Genomic DNA, 16,806 nt, shown 5'->3' on the forward strand with positions numbered 1-16,806 from the left:
GTGTTTCTGGAACACATTGCAACCAGTACTCAGCTGCAGGAATTGGAAAGTCTCTTGGTCTAGTTAAGGCAATAACTGGGAAAAGAAACTGGCTGACATAGAGTTACAGTCTCTGTCCTCTTTTCCACTAGTTGAATTTCCAATCACCTGCTCCTGAGGACTCCCCATTTGTTTAACCTTATTATTATGGTTGTAACATATTCTACTTTGCTTTGTAATTATCCAATCTTAGCGTTCTTAGCAATTGAAAATTTTGTTTGTGTTTTTTGTTTGCTTTTTTTTTTTCCTTCTGCCAGTATGGCATGCTGTAGAGAGAAAACACCTTAAGATGTCATCAAGTACAGGGAATCTGCTAGTCCCCATCACACAGAGATTCCTCATGTATGACTACCCATAGCTGGTAAAAAACAGAGTCACTGTTGCTCCTGAATCTTGAGAAAAATGGACAAGCCTCAAGCGGTTTAGGGCAATTAGGATATTTCAGTAGTGCCCACAAAGCCAGTGTTTCATCAACCGATAGCTCCTTCTGCTAGATCTGCAAGTAGAACTGGAAACTTATTTTTTTTTTAATAATTTTTGGTTTTGAAAGACAGGTTTCTGAAAGAACATAGAGAATTTCTCTTGCAGATTGCACAGACATAAAAGGAAGCCACAGTTACAAATGAGAGAAAGCCTATCTGCAAAAGCAATGCTTTTCTCTGCTGCTCAGAATAATTCAACAGACCCATGACTGTGTAGAGGAAACCTCTCTTTTACCTACTATTTTGATTACCTTATTTATTTTTATGCAGATAATTTATGTTTTGTCAGGAACCAGCTTATATCTTATTCTAATCTCTTCCACTTACTCCACTTATTATTTGAAGATAACAGCAGAAGTACACAGAGGAAGAGATAATAAAAATAAGTGCACATGTGCGATAGTAAAACAAATAGTTAAAAAATTTGTTTATACATAATAAAATAAATCTGTAAAAAACACATTTTACTTTCAATTGACAAAACCCAAGTGGCTTACCTGCTTTGTAATCTCACTTTCATTAGCATATTTAATTATGCTTTTGTATTTAATCATCAAAATGTTCAATAATGTACATTTTGTTCCCAGACATGGAATACCACTGCTATGTGTATCCATGAGAGATGTTTTTAATAAAATCAGTAATTACCCTTTATTGTTGTTTTAAATTATTATTTTTAAGTTTGTTAGGGAACAATAGTTTTAGGTATAAGAGGAAGAAACCTTTCATTTTACCATTTTATAACGTAATGAAAAAACTATCTATTTAAACAGATGCTAATAAACCTTTTTAAAAAGTAGTGCTTAATTATCTTGAAGTTGTTTACAAGTGAGGATTTGGCAGCTCCGCTCCCGATGTAAGCTAGGGCAAGCACAGGTAGGTAGTGCTGTGGCAGGCGTTGGTAGCAGTCAGTGCTATCGGGTTGTGGTCCTGCTCTCCCGCAGGCTTTGCTTTTTGTACGACATTGGGCACGTATCAGCATGTGGACTTTTAGTCTGTGAGCATGACAAGCGTGTTTTGTAACACTTGAAGGGTCTGCCAAGTTTCTCAAACACCAGGTACTCAGTTTAAAGGGATTTGGGTTGATTTTTCTTTTTTTGTTGGTTATTTTTGTTTCTTTGTTTTTCTTTTGTTTTTGTTTAACAAGGTTGAGCTATGAAATCGGAAGATGTTTAATGGGATTTGTAGCGTAACAAATATTCCACCCCCCCTTTTTTTTTTAAATCTTGGGTTTCTTTCAGTGCAGAATACAAAGTAAAATTTGCAACTGAAATAAAAGCAGATCAATCAAAAAATGAAGAAAATGTGCTGTGAACTGAAGTAAAATGATTGTGTTAACTGTTGAGAGAGCTCATCCCTGGCTTATCTAAGCCCATAGTCCATTATCTAACTTATTTGATCTTTCTTGTATAATAGATTCATCTGTGTGGCAGGGCTCCTCCTTCTTCATTGCTCAGAGAATGCCATAAAATAGCCTATTTTAGTTCATTAGCTGCAACGACACCTATTTCTTTGTGTATGACTTGGGGTTTAGTTGATTTGTAGGTATCTCAATAAACAGATTGTATGTTCTGTGGTGATTTTATTGCATCAGTCTCACTCCTTTCTTCTCTTTTCTCTGTTGCAAGTCTTCTCTCAGAACATGCCTTTCTGTATATTTGCCTGCTTTCAGCTTTGTCTGCACAGTCTTTAGACCAGTGAAGATATCCAAACTGGCATTAAAAAACAAAACAAAACAAAATTAGATCCAAATATTAAGGAAATGTTCTTTCTTCAGGAAAGGGCAAAGCCAAAACACTTTTACAGTACTGAAAGACTAGTGAACTCTGCTTAATCAGTGTTTTTATCTGTCATGTCTGAAAAGGCATTTATACCACATTCAGGCTCTAAAGGCATTGAAATATGATGGGCAGCAGCTGTGAGAGTTGTGACGCTCAGCAAAGGAACTCTGTCACAGAAAGACATGCTGCACTTCAGGGACGGACAGAGTTGTCCATCATTCTGAAATGTCCACGTACAGGACATTGATACGGAAGGTGTTTATGGAACAATTCATCTGCCAGGATCTCTTTGACGAGATGAACAGCACACACTGTAGAGTTGGTTGTTTTATCCTGAACCATCACACAAACTTGAACTGTGCATTTAAGGTAAACCACCTGAATGCTTTTGCTCTGTTTATCTTGCTATGGTTTTTTGACAGTAGGTATGTTTCTCTAGACTTGTTTCATCCTGTGGAAATTTAAGGAGGAAGGGGAGGAATAGGGAATAAAGGCGAGATAGAGAAGGCTTCAGCTCTAGTGTAACACCTGGAGTAAAATCATTGTCAGACAAATTACTGTTTGGTTTTCCATCTGTAGAACAAGAACAATGTCTTTGAAAAACACAAAGGAACATCCTAACTGCTGATTCACAGTCATTAGGAGTTTTGTTGCTGTTGCATGAAAAGTGTCCACTGTCTCAATTTATTGAGAGAGTGAAATATTCTATGAAGTTCTCAACCATACTATGATACTGCCAAATTTATATTTTGTAAATGAAAATAAATTTAAATATTTTCTGGGCTACAGAGAGAGGTCGTACCATGCTGATAGTTGGGAGGACATGAGTTTTGGCATTTTATCAACTACCAATGCACTCAGTCTTCCCCTTGTCTCCTCCCAGTCTGCCTAGGAGGAAGGGATGGGGACCCTATGGGGCTGCCCAGATGTTGGTTGCCTGCTCTGGTTGGAGTGACTGGCTGATGAACTCAGGTGTAGGTGTGTTGAGGGGAAGGCAGGAATCAGACTCACACCTATTTTCCTTCTCTTTCTGTATCAGAAGGCATCAGTTCAGGACTCACAGAAAGCTGCCACACCTGTCATGCTCGTTTTTCTTCCCTTTGTGCATTTTCAGTCTCTGTAACCTACTGCTGGGAAACAGAATTTAATCAGTGGACACCTGCACTGCTAATAAACTCTGCCTTCTGCTCTCCATAGGGTCAGGAGACATGGGCATGGGGCCTCAGACAAGTATGGACATCTTCCACTTGATGTCATGTCTTTACTGACAGCAACAATTTCTTGCAATTAGGCTCCTGCAGCAGGTAGTTAACCTGACGGCAACAGCTGATTGTCTCTAACTTCACTGCTCAACTTGAGCTTCATGTTCAAACTCCAGTGTTTCACCATTGCTTCCTTTGCTCTCTGTTCTCTTGATGGAGGGGTATAAAGCAGAGACAACTGTTATTAGTAATCTAAATCAACCTTTGCTTTTCTATACCTCACCTTGAGCAAGAAGACTACAGTGAACAAAATGAGATCTGTAACACTCAATAAGGAAAGAGCAAAACCAGCCATAAAAGTCAACTTTTCTATAAAATTGTGATAGGAGAAAATGCAGTCTGTGAATGTTGCAGGTCACTGTTGAATCAAAAATGCCTGCTTACCTGGACTAAGGACTGAGAGTACAGCTGAAGGATCACTGCGAGAGTTTGTTTTGTTAGGGCCACTTGTACATCACAAGTGCTTCAGAAAGGTTCGTGGCCTGCCGAGTGTTTGCAGCAGCCTACCAGAGTAATGATAGGTATTGAAGCAGCAGTGGGAGATGCAGTATTAAAAAATACTGTTCAGTCCTTGACTTCGATGTGAACTTTGAAAATGTAATTAATAGTTCAAACAGGCTGAAATAAAAATACAGCATTTGCACAGTGGAATCCCAAACACTGCAATTTTCTTTGCGTTGGTTCAAGTCTAGTTTTAATAGATTGGTGGTAGCTGTTTCATTGCTCCTGCCTCTTAAGAATTTCCTTTGGTTTTTCCAAGCGTCAAGACACTTAGAAAATTTTACTTCCATTTATGCAGGTTACACCAATGTCTTTTTGTATATGATCTCTTAAGTATTCAAATTGTGCCAGTCTGTTTCTGTCTTGCTTTGTTAGGTATTTTTGTACAGTTGAAGTTAAGATACATATTAGCAGCTTTTCTTACACTAGCCAAGTGCAGGGTTAATAATTTTCAGGGATTTTCTTGTGTTATTTGGAAGCTATAATTCCAGAAATACAGAAATAGAGAAGTTTGTCTAGTTTCAAATATTCGCCACTACTAGAGGACTGTAGATCAATTATAAACATTTTTAGTTTTGTTTCTTTTGGGGGAAAATAAGTCATTAGGACATTATAAAAAACAGGTGGTGTCAGAGACAGTAGAGTCCAGGGATAGGTACTCCAGGCCTTTTGAGATTGTATACTTACAAAGCTAAAATGCAGAATTAAATGGACAAGGTAGTAGGACCACTGTCCTTTAAAAACAACAGTACAAAATCTCATCTTTGAAAATGAGTTTCAATGGCTTACGCTGCAGAGGAAATCAGTGAGATTCAGAGAGAATATAAAGATTTCCAGGTCATGCTTCTATTTATTGATTTAATTCCAGTTTGGTTTCTCCCTCTCTGAACCTAAAGTTTAAATAGTTTTTACTTACTTATTTATTCCCACTTTGCTCAAGAATCTAGAAGGCCATTAGATGTCATGTTTCTACACATGCAGTTAGAGACTCCTTAGGCTATGGGTATTTCCAAAACCTGCATCCCCTTCCTGCTTTCACTATGAACTATACAGCATCGTGATCTCATTTTTTCACTGGACTGAAAAATCTCACATTTTTAGGATTACTGACCTGAGAACAGATAGTTCTTGGGAGAATGTGGTATGTTCTGTGATTGTGTAGTGGGTTCTGGACTATGTTTGTGATCTGTGTTTTAGCTTCTCACTTTGTAACTCAAAGTCATCTGTGGTTAATAGGCTGGTTACTCTGTTGAAAACATTGTGCTGCAAAAACAAAGAAAGGCTTGAGGTTGTATCTTAGAGCATTTCCAGTAAAACCTTGAGTAGAATTAGAAACTGGTTGATACAAGGCAGCTTCCAAGACTTACAGTTTTGGGTAAGAAAGGAAAGGGCAAATGTGAACAAGATGAGAAAGCAAGCTAAAAACTGCAGGTAATATTCTATAGTCCAGGTTTTGGACATATGACTTGGTGGGATGGTGCTGAATCTGAGTTATTCCTTACCCACTGATCAAGTCAGCACATCTGACATCAATAAACCGAACACCCTCTAATTACCCATTCATTCCATAACATGACTGACTTAAAGAAAATAACTGTAATTTAAAAAAACCCCAACAGTATACCATTAACATGGAGGTTAGTTGCCATCTTCAGCTGCATCATTGTCTTGGCATGAAAAGTTTTTGCCATGTCTTGGCCACATTCTGGGTTGGGGTCTGGAGTTGATTACTTGGTGTAGTTGAGAGTTCAGAAGGACAAGCATCTGCATCTTGGAATGAGGCTTGTGCTTACCTTTACGGTTTTCAGAGTCTGAAAGATTTCACAGAACCATTCTTTTTGTTCACCCTATTTATCTATACAACTCACCTACAGAAATGTTCTTTTCACGGGTTTATATTAAAGGAATGATTATCACCTAATGCTAAGTATATATGTGTATATTTATGCATACAAAAGTTCTAGTTTCTAAATTATAATTTTTTTGACATACACAGTACTAAAGAATCTCATTTAAGAGGTGTTTTCTGGATGCTAAGGGATTGACATAACTTATATGGAATCCTAAACCAGTTGCTAGCTTTAGGCCTCTGGTCCTTTAATATCCATCCTATTTCAAAAGTGGCTGCACATGTGTGTGTGTGTATAAAGATTCAGAATAGTGTTCATTTCAGAAGTAGCTATTTTTCCCATTGCCAATCACTAGAGTTTTTTAGAACTAATAGAGGATATGCTGGTTGTTACAGTGTGTTTTCTGCTTACGCATTAGTAGATTGAAGTCAGTATGGCTGGTGCATGCTTTACTTTCAAGAATTACTAGAAGGCTTTTTCTCCACTTTAATTATCTTTCAAAGAACTGTAACAACTATTCAGGAGTCCTTGTGACTTTTTTTTTGTTCCCATGAAAATGTTCTGTTCCTTTCTTAGGTTGAAATCGTGAGAGAACATGACAAGTGGGCAGAACACTAAATTGTGCTCTAAATCCAGAAACTTTATGTGAAATTATGTATTTTCTAATTACCTTGCTTAAATATATATTGAGCAAAAAAGAAAACGAGCTACACAAGTTGAAGAAATGTCAGATAAACAAACTATGACATGTGTAGTATTATTACCATCTGACATATCTCAAACTGATTTTACTCATCCTTCATTCTTTATATCTGCATGTCTAGCGGTGCATGCATTTATATTTTATATAAAGGGCAGAGTCTGTAGTCAGAGCATTTCAGTTATGTTGTTAAAAATAAATTAAGGAACAGCAGGTGCAAGTGATTCCTACACATGAATATTCAAACTGTATCTCAGTCAGATACTGTAGAAAGAATAATAAAGAGAAATGAAACTTTGGTGGGGCCAAGGCATTGGTATGATCTGAAATAAAAGTTTTATTGGCACAAGGTTGAGATGACTCAGAAAACTTATTCAAGGAGTGGCATGATCTGCTCGTATGCTCCATTGCCAGAACATTCAAGAGTTTAAAAGATTGAGGGGGCAGTAGCACTGGGATGTTGGAAGTGTAACAGGCTCTTAATCTTGATTCTTACACACTTGTGCTTTAGCCTCTGAGCAGAATGGGTTTAGGGTCGGCAGGAGGGTGTAGGGGCTACATAGCTAAATGGAAAGCTAAGAGACTTGAGTTCGTTCCTTCTCTGGCAGCCATTTCCTATGTATTTGCATCACTTAGGGCTGGACTCACCAAGGTATTTAGGTGTTTTCAGGTAGACTATTGACTAGCTTTTTTGGGGGGAATGGGGGCAGGGATAAGAATGAAGAAAGTGCGACTTTCACACTACTTAACTGGTGGAATCATACTGCCATTGTTGGATTCAGTGGGGTTTCACAGGAATCAGGAGCATGACTACTGTTCAGGGCCCTGTGACAGGGGATTTTCAGGGAAAACTCAGGAGCCAGAATGCATTTGTGGATCTGACGTTCATTTCCCTATCACTTATACATCATAAAGACAAGAACATTCAGAACTGTGAAGTGCTTAGATACTCTGGCAATATGGAAGGGAGCATATTAATTGATGACTGGCTTCTCTTAATGTCAATTTTTTTTTTTTCTTTGCTTGCTTCACAGATCCCGTCCATGGACCACAAAATGTAGAAGTTGTTGATATTCGCTCCCGGCAGCTGACGTTGCAGTGGGAGCCCTTTGGTTATGCGGTGACCCGCTGTCACAGTTACAATCTCACAGTCCAGTACCAGTATGTGTTTAACCAGCAAAAATTTGAGGCAGAGGAACTCATCCAAACTTCTTCCCACTACACCTTGCGAGGCCTTCGGCCCTTCATGACCATCAGGCTGAGGTTAGCCCTCTCTAACCCGGAGGGCAAAATGGAAAGTGAGGAGTTGGTTGTGCAGACTGAGGAAGATGGTAAGTTATGTTGGGTTTGCTTGCTTGCTTGTTTTTTAGGGGAAGACTAATATTTTCAGGTTGTAAATAACAACATAACCCTCTGTCCCATGAAACTTATAAATGGCTTCTCTGGACAGTGTGTGTGTTATGCAAGTAAAATTTGTAGGTGTAAATAATTTCCATTTCACAGCCATGTTCTTGAAAGGGCAAGGATCCCTGAATTGCTTGGAAATGACAAACGCCAGTCTGAGCAGTTACCAAACAGCGGTAGGTTTAATTCTATAGAAGTCATGTTCTGAACTACCCAGGGCCCACAGAGCAGATTATCATATGGGCAAATGTAATCCTGGCATTTGTTGATTTTTCTTGTGCCTTCACATCATTGTCCCAAAACCAAGTATAATGTCTTCCTTTCCAGAGTGTAGCTTTTCTTAATACTGATCTTCTGGACATAGCATTTTACATACGTCTCAGAAGCTAAATTCATTTGGTGCTAACTCTTCCGTTCTTGGTAAAAAAGAACTGTTTTCCGGAAGTGGTGATGGAAAGCTTTAAAGTGTTATTATCCGATCTGAGCTATTTCAGACCAAGGACTCTCATAGACTACAAGACTCCATTCTGTCTAATGTGTTAAAAAAGAAGTGTTCTTCCTCTGCCAGAGCTGTAAGGAGTTGCTGTCCTAAGTTTCTCTCAGCTGAAAGTGGCTCTCGCAGTCCAGTATATCATATGGAGGGACATAAGAGGATGGCAGGTCTTTCAGAAAAATGAACGGGGTTTTTATCAGACAGGCTTGGGAGTGAATTTAGTTAGTTATCTTCCACAGCATTAAAATTTTGCTTGAGTAGGTGGATTTTTTAGCTGGCCTTGTAGCCATAATGAAATATAAATCTTACATTGTTACTTTACTAAGGAAACCAATCTTTCATATTGATATAGGTGTGCAGCCCAGTAGCATCTTTATGCCAAAGTGCAATGTGGCTGTTTAGGTGGACAGAGCTTTGCTGCTGTGTGGGTGGCAAAGGACAAATTAAATTCCCTGCTGCTGCTATGCTGTACTGGAATAAGGACATACTGAAATTAGCTTCATATTTTCATGGATTCTGATTTTATTTATCTCTTAGTGGCTAGATTAGGGTATTCTTATTTGAACCAAAGGTTGAGAATATGCCTTTAATATTGATAGTACCTTGGTAATGGTAGTGCCTTGAGGGTTTGTTTGGGTTTTTTAATATATATTTTTTTTTTTTTTTTATTTTCAGCTCTGAACTTCCTTTCTGGTGGCCTTTTGGTGTCTTCTGACGTGTGTGCAGCTGGACATGGTGGTAGCTTCTAACACATTTTTTTGGTGGTTTTTTTTTTTCCTGTAGTTCCTGGACCTGTTCCCTTGGAATCCATCCAGGGAGGACCTTTTGAAGAGAAGATCTATGTTCAGTGGAAGCCTCCAAATGAGACAAATGGCATCATTACACTCTATGAGGTGAGGAGAACAGATTGTTGTCAAGGAATACATGCCACAGGGCCCTTCTCATATGTGTTTAAGCCAATCCAGAGCTCTAAGACATTTCAGCAGGTGCTAAAAGAAGCCTGATTAAAATAGATAAGAATCTTCAAGATAATCTGCTTCTATCACTGAAAAAGTTTTCCAGTTCAAAAAAGAGAAAAGAATTCTTTACCAATATGTGTGGCAAAATGAGAGCCATACATTCTCCCATGTCTCGGGTGTTCAATTCCTGCCCTTTCTTCTTCTGCGGTATCTCCAAGGTCCATTTTATATCCTTTTTTTCCTTAGACTAAACTTCTGTTAGGTTTTATACCTAAATACTGCAACTAATTCCCCTCTGTCTTTCCAATAGTCATAACACTTCCTGGCAGTCTCAGCAGAATATAGTCATGAAGTCTTATCTTATAGTGTTCTTATTGAATCTTTCAATGATACATCTATCTAACCCAACCACTTTCCTTGCCACCAAACAAAATATGCAGCACGTTATAGGACAATCACTGAACATCCTATGCCGGACGAAAAAAAAAAAAAAATTTAGATGCGATTTTAAAGTGTATCAGAAGAGATGTTTTTTGTTAAGGTAAGAAAGAATTACTGTTGTCATGTGCTTCTGGTGAGACTGTGTCCATAATATCATGTGCACCCAAATATGCAGAAAAGGAATATGAAAGGAGGACTGCTTTAGAGGATCATGTGAAATGAGAGACAGTTCTACAAAAGAAGGTAAAGGCACTTTTATTAAATAGTGGAAAGTGGTGCACCAGTGCTGGCTGAGTGTGTTTCAGTTTATAGGTTCAGCATTTACCACAGTAAGGTTAGAAAAAGTGAAAAAAATTTTGCTTTTATGATGATGTAAAAATCCTCACTGTGGGTTTGTGCAGCATTTTCTGATACAGAGGGGCAAGAACCACTTTTTTGCTTTCTCTTTTATGCTGGGTGAATGTACACTTATTTTGGAAATGGCATGGGTGCAAGAAGCAACTCTGCCATCACCAGTGAGGTTCTACTCCTTTCCTCTTCCCATCCAGCTTCTTGGTTTGGAACAGCATGTCTTATATCACTCCTAGATCTCCTTGCTAACACTGGCTGTCACTGTGTGACAAGTTCATCAGCTGGAGATAAAAATACAGATGAGCAGTTAGTTACACATAACCTGGAGAGATGGCCAGAGCATTCTCAGGGTGATAGTCAGGCTGTTACGTCTGTATCACAAGCAAATATGAGCACCTGTTCCAAGTAACGGGTGATCCTGGTTTTGAAATTACTCAGTAAATAAAGTAGAGGTCTTTGCACAGAAACATCTCATCCTGCTACCTGCAACTGAAGTTTAATCTTCCTAAAAACACAGAGAAGCTTCCAGTATTGTCCAGGTAGTTGCATCTTTTTTATTGTTTGCTTAATCTTTAGCCTACTATAGATACTTAAACCTGCACCTTTGTCTCTACTGGTGTTAATTTAAGATTTCATGCCATGTGTCTAGGACCAAACTAATTCCTCAGTAGCAGTGACCTCCAAAGTGTTGTTTTAGACAGGGTTCAGCCACTTTTAGTATCATCACGGCCTTACACTGCTTTAACACAGTTCAGCTGACCTATTGGTTAAAGAGGAAAAAAAAAAACCCTAGTGGTTAGTCTCTGATTGGTTTTCAGTTCTTTCCCGTGGCTTACAGTACTGATCCAGCTAGAAGCAGAAGGCTTTAGTGACAACAGAAGAAAAAAGGTCTAACTATGAACTTGTGCAGCGCTACTTTAATGAGGTCTCTGTAGGGAGCATAGTTCCTGAAGCCCAGCACTGGCAGCGCTGCTCTGTCACCAGGAGAAGCTGGGAGGCTCAGTGGTGTGCTAGCAAATTTGCAGCTATCTAGAAACTCTGCAATTGTGTCTTTGTCATTAGGGAGAAACAAACCCAAGACCCTACCAACATTTATTAAGGAAAAATTCCCTGCAAAGTACAGATCAAGAAATATCACTTTATGAATTTGAGTTAGTGGTGTCAAGTTCTGCATGACACCTGGAAGCAGCTGGCTAGACTTACTCGTAGCTATTGTGCAAGCGATGGTGTCTCAAACTCCTTTGGGCACAAACCCTCCTAATAAAAACAAATAAAACCCCCTCCTCCTCCTAAGCAATATTTGCCTCCTTACCATCACCATCAAGATCTGTTTCATTGTATCTGGATACTGTATTTTCTCTCTATTTCTGTTTTAAAAAAAAGTGTTGTAAGCTTCTAAAATGCTTCCAAATGATCAAACTGTCTATTCTACCTACATCCCACTTGCTTTTCCTTGGGACAGATTTTTTTCTTGGATCCCTAATCATTCTTGCAGTTCCCTGCCAGGCAGACTTCCATATTGTACAAATTGCAGTTGCAGTCTGCATGTGCACTGCTTACATGCCACCTGGGCTGAAATTCAGCAGCGCAATCTTCTACAAGTCATTTGGCAGCCAGAATCACTAATTTCATAATGACTGAATACTTCTAAAGTGCCTCAACAAAATGGAACGATCTTAATGAACCTTTTTGACTTACACAATTCCCTTCTGATTGAGTTATCCTTCAAAATGCTATTGTAGTCTTTTAATAAAGGTGGCAATAGCCTTGCATTTAAAGCGGGTTTAAAAATGCCCTGTGTTCAGTTGGAGAATTAATTGTTTCATTGGGTACAGCCACAGCTGGATTTTTAAACAAAGGAACCTTATAGATCCCCAAGTCAGTATGTAATTGCAGTCTGTTTCTAGGGAGCAGAAACCTCTTGTTCAAGGAAACTTGGAAAGCTCTGGGAATTGCAAGCAGTTAATCAGTATGCTGAAAAGATTAGGATACAAGCCATGTAGAAAGCAAGTGATGGTACAGTTCATTCAGGGGGTGTTAGGGGAGCACAGCAAAGCAGTTAATAACACGAGTGTATGCTGAGTTAGTAGGTGTCAGTTGATCTGTCCAGTCAAGTAAGCCATTAGGGAGATGCACAGGCTGCTGTTGCAAGCAAGCTGTGCAACAGAGAAAAAGCTTAAGATCTCTAGTCAAGTCCTCAGGTAGCTTCAAGGTGTGTAGGTGCTTACATGAGGCAAGTAGATCAATCTGTGTATAGAAATACTGCTAAACAGCAATAATAGGTTTTGCTGGTACATTGGTTAGGGTAGAATGCTCTACAGAGATGTTTTTGCATGTGACATTCATGAAAGAGGTGTTATTACAGCTCACTACAAGAGACAGCTGTGAGTGGCAGAATCTAATAATATTGTAATAAGTCCTGTCCCCCCTTCAGTCTCCTGGCAGACTGAAAGCACCACAACTTGTTGAATTATTTTTTTTAGCAGTCCTGAAAAGCTGCTATGCTTTAATATCCCTAATAATCAAATGCTGCTTATTGTGCTTACACAGTGTGGGAGTTCAGCTTCAAAGCCTGTGTGTACAAAGACATGCAACAAAAGGGGGGGTTTTTTTTGGTATTTTCTTTTTTATCCTAAGTGTGTGTAAAGTCAAACCACCATTAAACAGCAGAAGGACCTATGCTGTCATTGGACTGCAGGAACAAGCAATCCAATTTAAGTTCATGGACCGGCTTTGGCACTTAAATTCCTCTGCTTTTGGATGACATGAGGTTGTCTCAAGCGTTTGTTCCATAATCCAAACTGAAGTGCTTCAGATACTTGTGTGGACCCAGATGTTTTGCACAAGCTTGCACCTTGAAAATGTAAATAAACAAAACTTATTTATATCTGCATTTCACTGTTTGGGCAGCTAGAAGCTTACAGGTGCACTCAGTAAGTGATGTTGGCTTTCGCCTTTGTAAATACGTTTTTCGTGTGTAATCTATTTCTCAGAACTGTCAGGTTTTAGACTATTTTGCCCTTAAAGGGGAACAAGGAGAAAAAGCCACCTAGCATTCCTGTCTAAAATACTTGTCACATTACTTGGGGGAAGGCATTGTTATAAGGTATTACGATCCTAGAAGCATTTAAAGGGTGGCTGCAGTATATTCAGCTCCTTGGCTGGAAAAATGACACTCAGATTATTGAAATCCTTTCAATGAGCCATGCCTAAAGGCAGTGTTTAAACAGCAAGCTGTCTATTTAAACATCCTAAGGTGTAGTCTTGTAATCAGTTATGTTCTCATCTTTATGATTATTAAGTCCCATGTGGGTTGCACATGGGTCTTGGGAAAAATAAGGATGCATTTGCAGCTTCTAACTAGCTTGTTTTCTTAGTCACTGTTTCTGAAATGCTGTAAATCTCTATTTAGATGCCAGGAATAATAATATAAGGGATGTTCATACACAATTTCAGCTCTTTAATGGGATGCTTAGAGCCTAGTTCCACTAATCCCAGTGGATTTGAGTTTAAATTGCACTTCAGAGGTTACAGATCCTCTTAGTTGCCATGTAAAATTGCAGCATGCCCTTCATCATCTCTCCAGTTGCCAATATGCCATTTCTTCTCGATCACATCACTCACTTTTTCTCTGCAGGAGAGGTCATTACATGGAAACCATCTCTTAGAGGGTCATGCATAAGGTCAATATTTGGGGGATGTGCTGCCTGCATTTACAATAGGGTGGAAACAAATTTCTTCCACCTTTGACCCCTGAAAGTGCATACTAGCTGTAACACAAAGCATGATTATCTGGTGTGATAGCTATCCACTGCATGGATATGCATGCATTTCTATTCATAGCCCTTTTTTAAGCTCTTCATGAAACCTGACATTTTTAGAATAAAATCTTCCCTGCTAAAAGGTGTAGCAAAAAAAGATTTCCTGGAAAAGCTGAAAGTGTTGGGAACTCAACTTGGCTTAGTCATTTGTTTGTTTATTTAAAGGCTTTTTTTGGTTAAGAGGAGTGAAAAATGGCTCCCACAAGAAGGAAAGCAACAACCACGAAATCTTGCAACCAATTTATATAAAGCTCTACAGTCGAAATAGTAGAAAGATGACAATTCTCGGAAATTGCCTTCGGTGAGAAGTGGCTTTGAATGTTCCCATGAAAATCAATCATGTTACAGCTTCTCAACTGCATTCTGTGGATGCACGATACTCCTGGGACGAAGCTTTCTCACTTAAGCTCACTAAGTGTGCACTGAAGGAAGTCCATGCTACACGCAGCTGGCTGCTGCATTTAGCCGAACATTAAGAGAACATTAAGGAGACACTGTTAAGTGCTCAAAACCCAGGAAATGATCAATTAAGGATTGTATATTCGGTCTTAGCTTTATCACTCTTCTGTACAGGCATTTGACAATGCAGTCTTCACACAATTGGATATTACTCTCTGCTCATCTGCAGCACTAATGTTGTTTTCCTTTGGCACCAGATTTATACGGTGTCTTGTAATGCAGTATATTGTTTGTCCAGAGTCCATGAAAGTCAATTACAAGAAGAATAAGTGTTTTACTGCATCGGTACTATGTTGAATTAGAATTCTTTAATAATCTAAACTAGCAACAAAACAGTGTGGCCATGTATAATCTGTTCAAGTTTGAAACTCTGTCAGCTCTATATTAGGCTGCGTCATCCTCTCAATTACATGTAAGGAAAGCCGTGCATATATACCCAGCTACATTAGTTCTGTAGTTAATGGCTTTTTGTGCAGAATTGCACTGGAAGAGGGCTGGGCTAGCTGAAGAGAAGTTGTTTATTATATCGTTGCTGACTGTAGTATTTACTGAGCTCTTGGTAGACAGGTTGGTTAGATGCTGCCAATGTTCTGGGCCCCACTTAGTCAGGATTCAGGCTGGAATTTGGAAAATGAATGGTGCTGATTGCACTGATTTATTATCTTTTCTTTTTTTTTTGCAATTGAGAAACGCTGTAAATCTGAGCATTGCTCACTTTTTGGCAGGTTGGGATGCCATGTCAGCCACAAACCCTGTTGTTCTGTTTCTGGGACAAGGCAGGGCTTAGTGAGACAGCTTTCTGGTGAAATTTGAGGAGCACAAGGTGACAAGAAATATCTTTTCTTTCAGTCAGCAGAATCCCATAGAGAGATCTTTTCCCCCTTCCATGCTGTTTAATAAAGTAATATGGTTTATAAGCTCCCTGTCAGCCCTAGAATTCTAGTATATGCTTGAGTGACCCTCCTGGCATACACCGGGCATTTAAGATGGCTTCTCTGATGCTGCAAGGAAAACCTAATTTACCTGTGCACAATAATATAGAAGCCAACATATGCAGCTGCTGTTCTGGTGAAACAGGATGGCTTTCCTTCCCCTATCACGTTTGGAAACATAAAATCCCGTGGCAGAATTGAAGTCAGTTGGAGCCGTGTTGATTTATAGCTGATGTGGGGATAATAGGAATTAGGCTCTGCTCTGTCTGTCTTGTACGTACTAGGGCAATGACTCTGCTGCCTGTTCATGCTCCTTACATCTAAGGAGGGCAGCAGCAGGGAGAATGCACCAGATGCAGGCTGTCTGGCTGTTTACTCAGGTGCTAAACCCTGTTGAAGAGAGCCTGCTGTATCTTTGCTGCTGTTGTTTCTCTGTGTTAGTTTAACACAACTTTAAAACTAGGAAATGTTTAAATGGTTTCCTAATTAGGGATACTTTTCTGAATGAAGACCTTAAAGTGCTTTTGAACAAACTTCTTCAAATTATATAGGATTCTTAATTGTGCGCTACTCACTCACTGTTACTTGCAAGATATACTTAACTTGGAAGCATTTGTTACTGATGCTCTTTTAAATCTTATGGTTTCCTGTAACATCTTGATGAGAAAATGAGAGGGTTTGTTGAGAAACTCAGATGTCAGGGTTTTTTTAAATGTATGACAACCTCCAGGTAAATAGCATACTTGTGTTATAAATAGTATGAATCAACTGTTTAAAAAAAAATTGCTTGATCAAGCTTTCCAGAAATAAAAGCATAATACGGTCCCTTGAGCACAACAATTTCTTTGATTACCTTTTTATTGTTCTTTTGAAGCCAATAGACTTGCAGTAATATAAATCTAATGCAAATGAGAAAAGATATTTGGCTACAACAAAACTTTTTTTTTTTTTTTTTTTAAGGAAGGAACTGAATTATTTTAGTGTGCATGTTGGGCTCTTTCTAAGCCAAATTAAGTGAAAAGAACTGGAAAAAAAACCCCAAACCCAAATCCTTATTCTTTCTTATAAGGAAGTTCAAATTTAAAAAATCCTTTTGTGGATATGTGAACATCTTGTCTTTCTACCTTCCAATAGTTTATTTTGTTTTCTAGAAAAAATACAGTTTTGGGCTATTCTTCTTTTTTTATTCGGACATGCTGTTTCTCTTTATTGCTCATCCAGGAAAACAGTTGATTCTTAATCCCATTTCTTCCATCTAATCTTTTCAAGTGCCAGTGTGCCTGTGCAGTTACGGTGATATACATAGAGCTTTTTAACAATTCCATGTTCAA

General features: G+C 38.7%; 1 protein-coding gene across 1 annotated transcript in view; it reads left to right on the forward strand.

The window, feature by feature from the left end:
- PTPRT (protein tyrosine phosphatase, receptor type, T) overlaps positions 1-16,806 on the forward strand; it is a 350,042-nt gene that overhangs the window by 187,081 nt on the left and 146,155 nt on the right. Inside the window, exons 7-8 of the mRNA XM_010584069.1 lie at positions 7,650-7,946; positions 9,296-9,405. Of these exons, the coding sequence (XP_010582371.1) occupies positions 7,650-7,946; positions 9,296-9,405 (407 nt within the window). The remainder of the gene's footprint in view (positions 1-7,649; positions 7,947-9,295; positions 9,406-16,806) is intronic.

Source organism: Haliaeetus leucocephalus, unplaced genomic scaffold (assembly GCF_000737465.1).
Source record: "Haliaeetus leucocephalus isolate CR32 unplaced genomic scaffold, Haliaeetus_leucocephalus-4.0 Scaffold933, whole genome shotgun sequence".
Taxonomy (NCBI): domain Eukaryota; kingdom Metazoa; phylum Chordata; class Aves; order Accipitriformes; family Accipitridae; genus Haliaeetus; species Haliaeetus leucocephalus.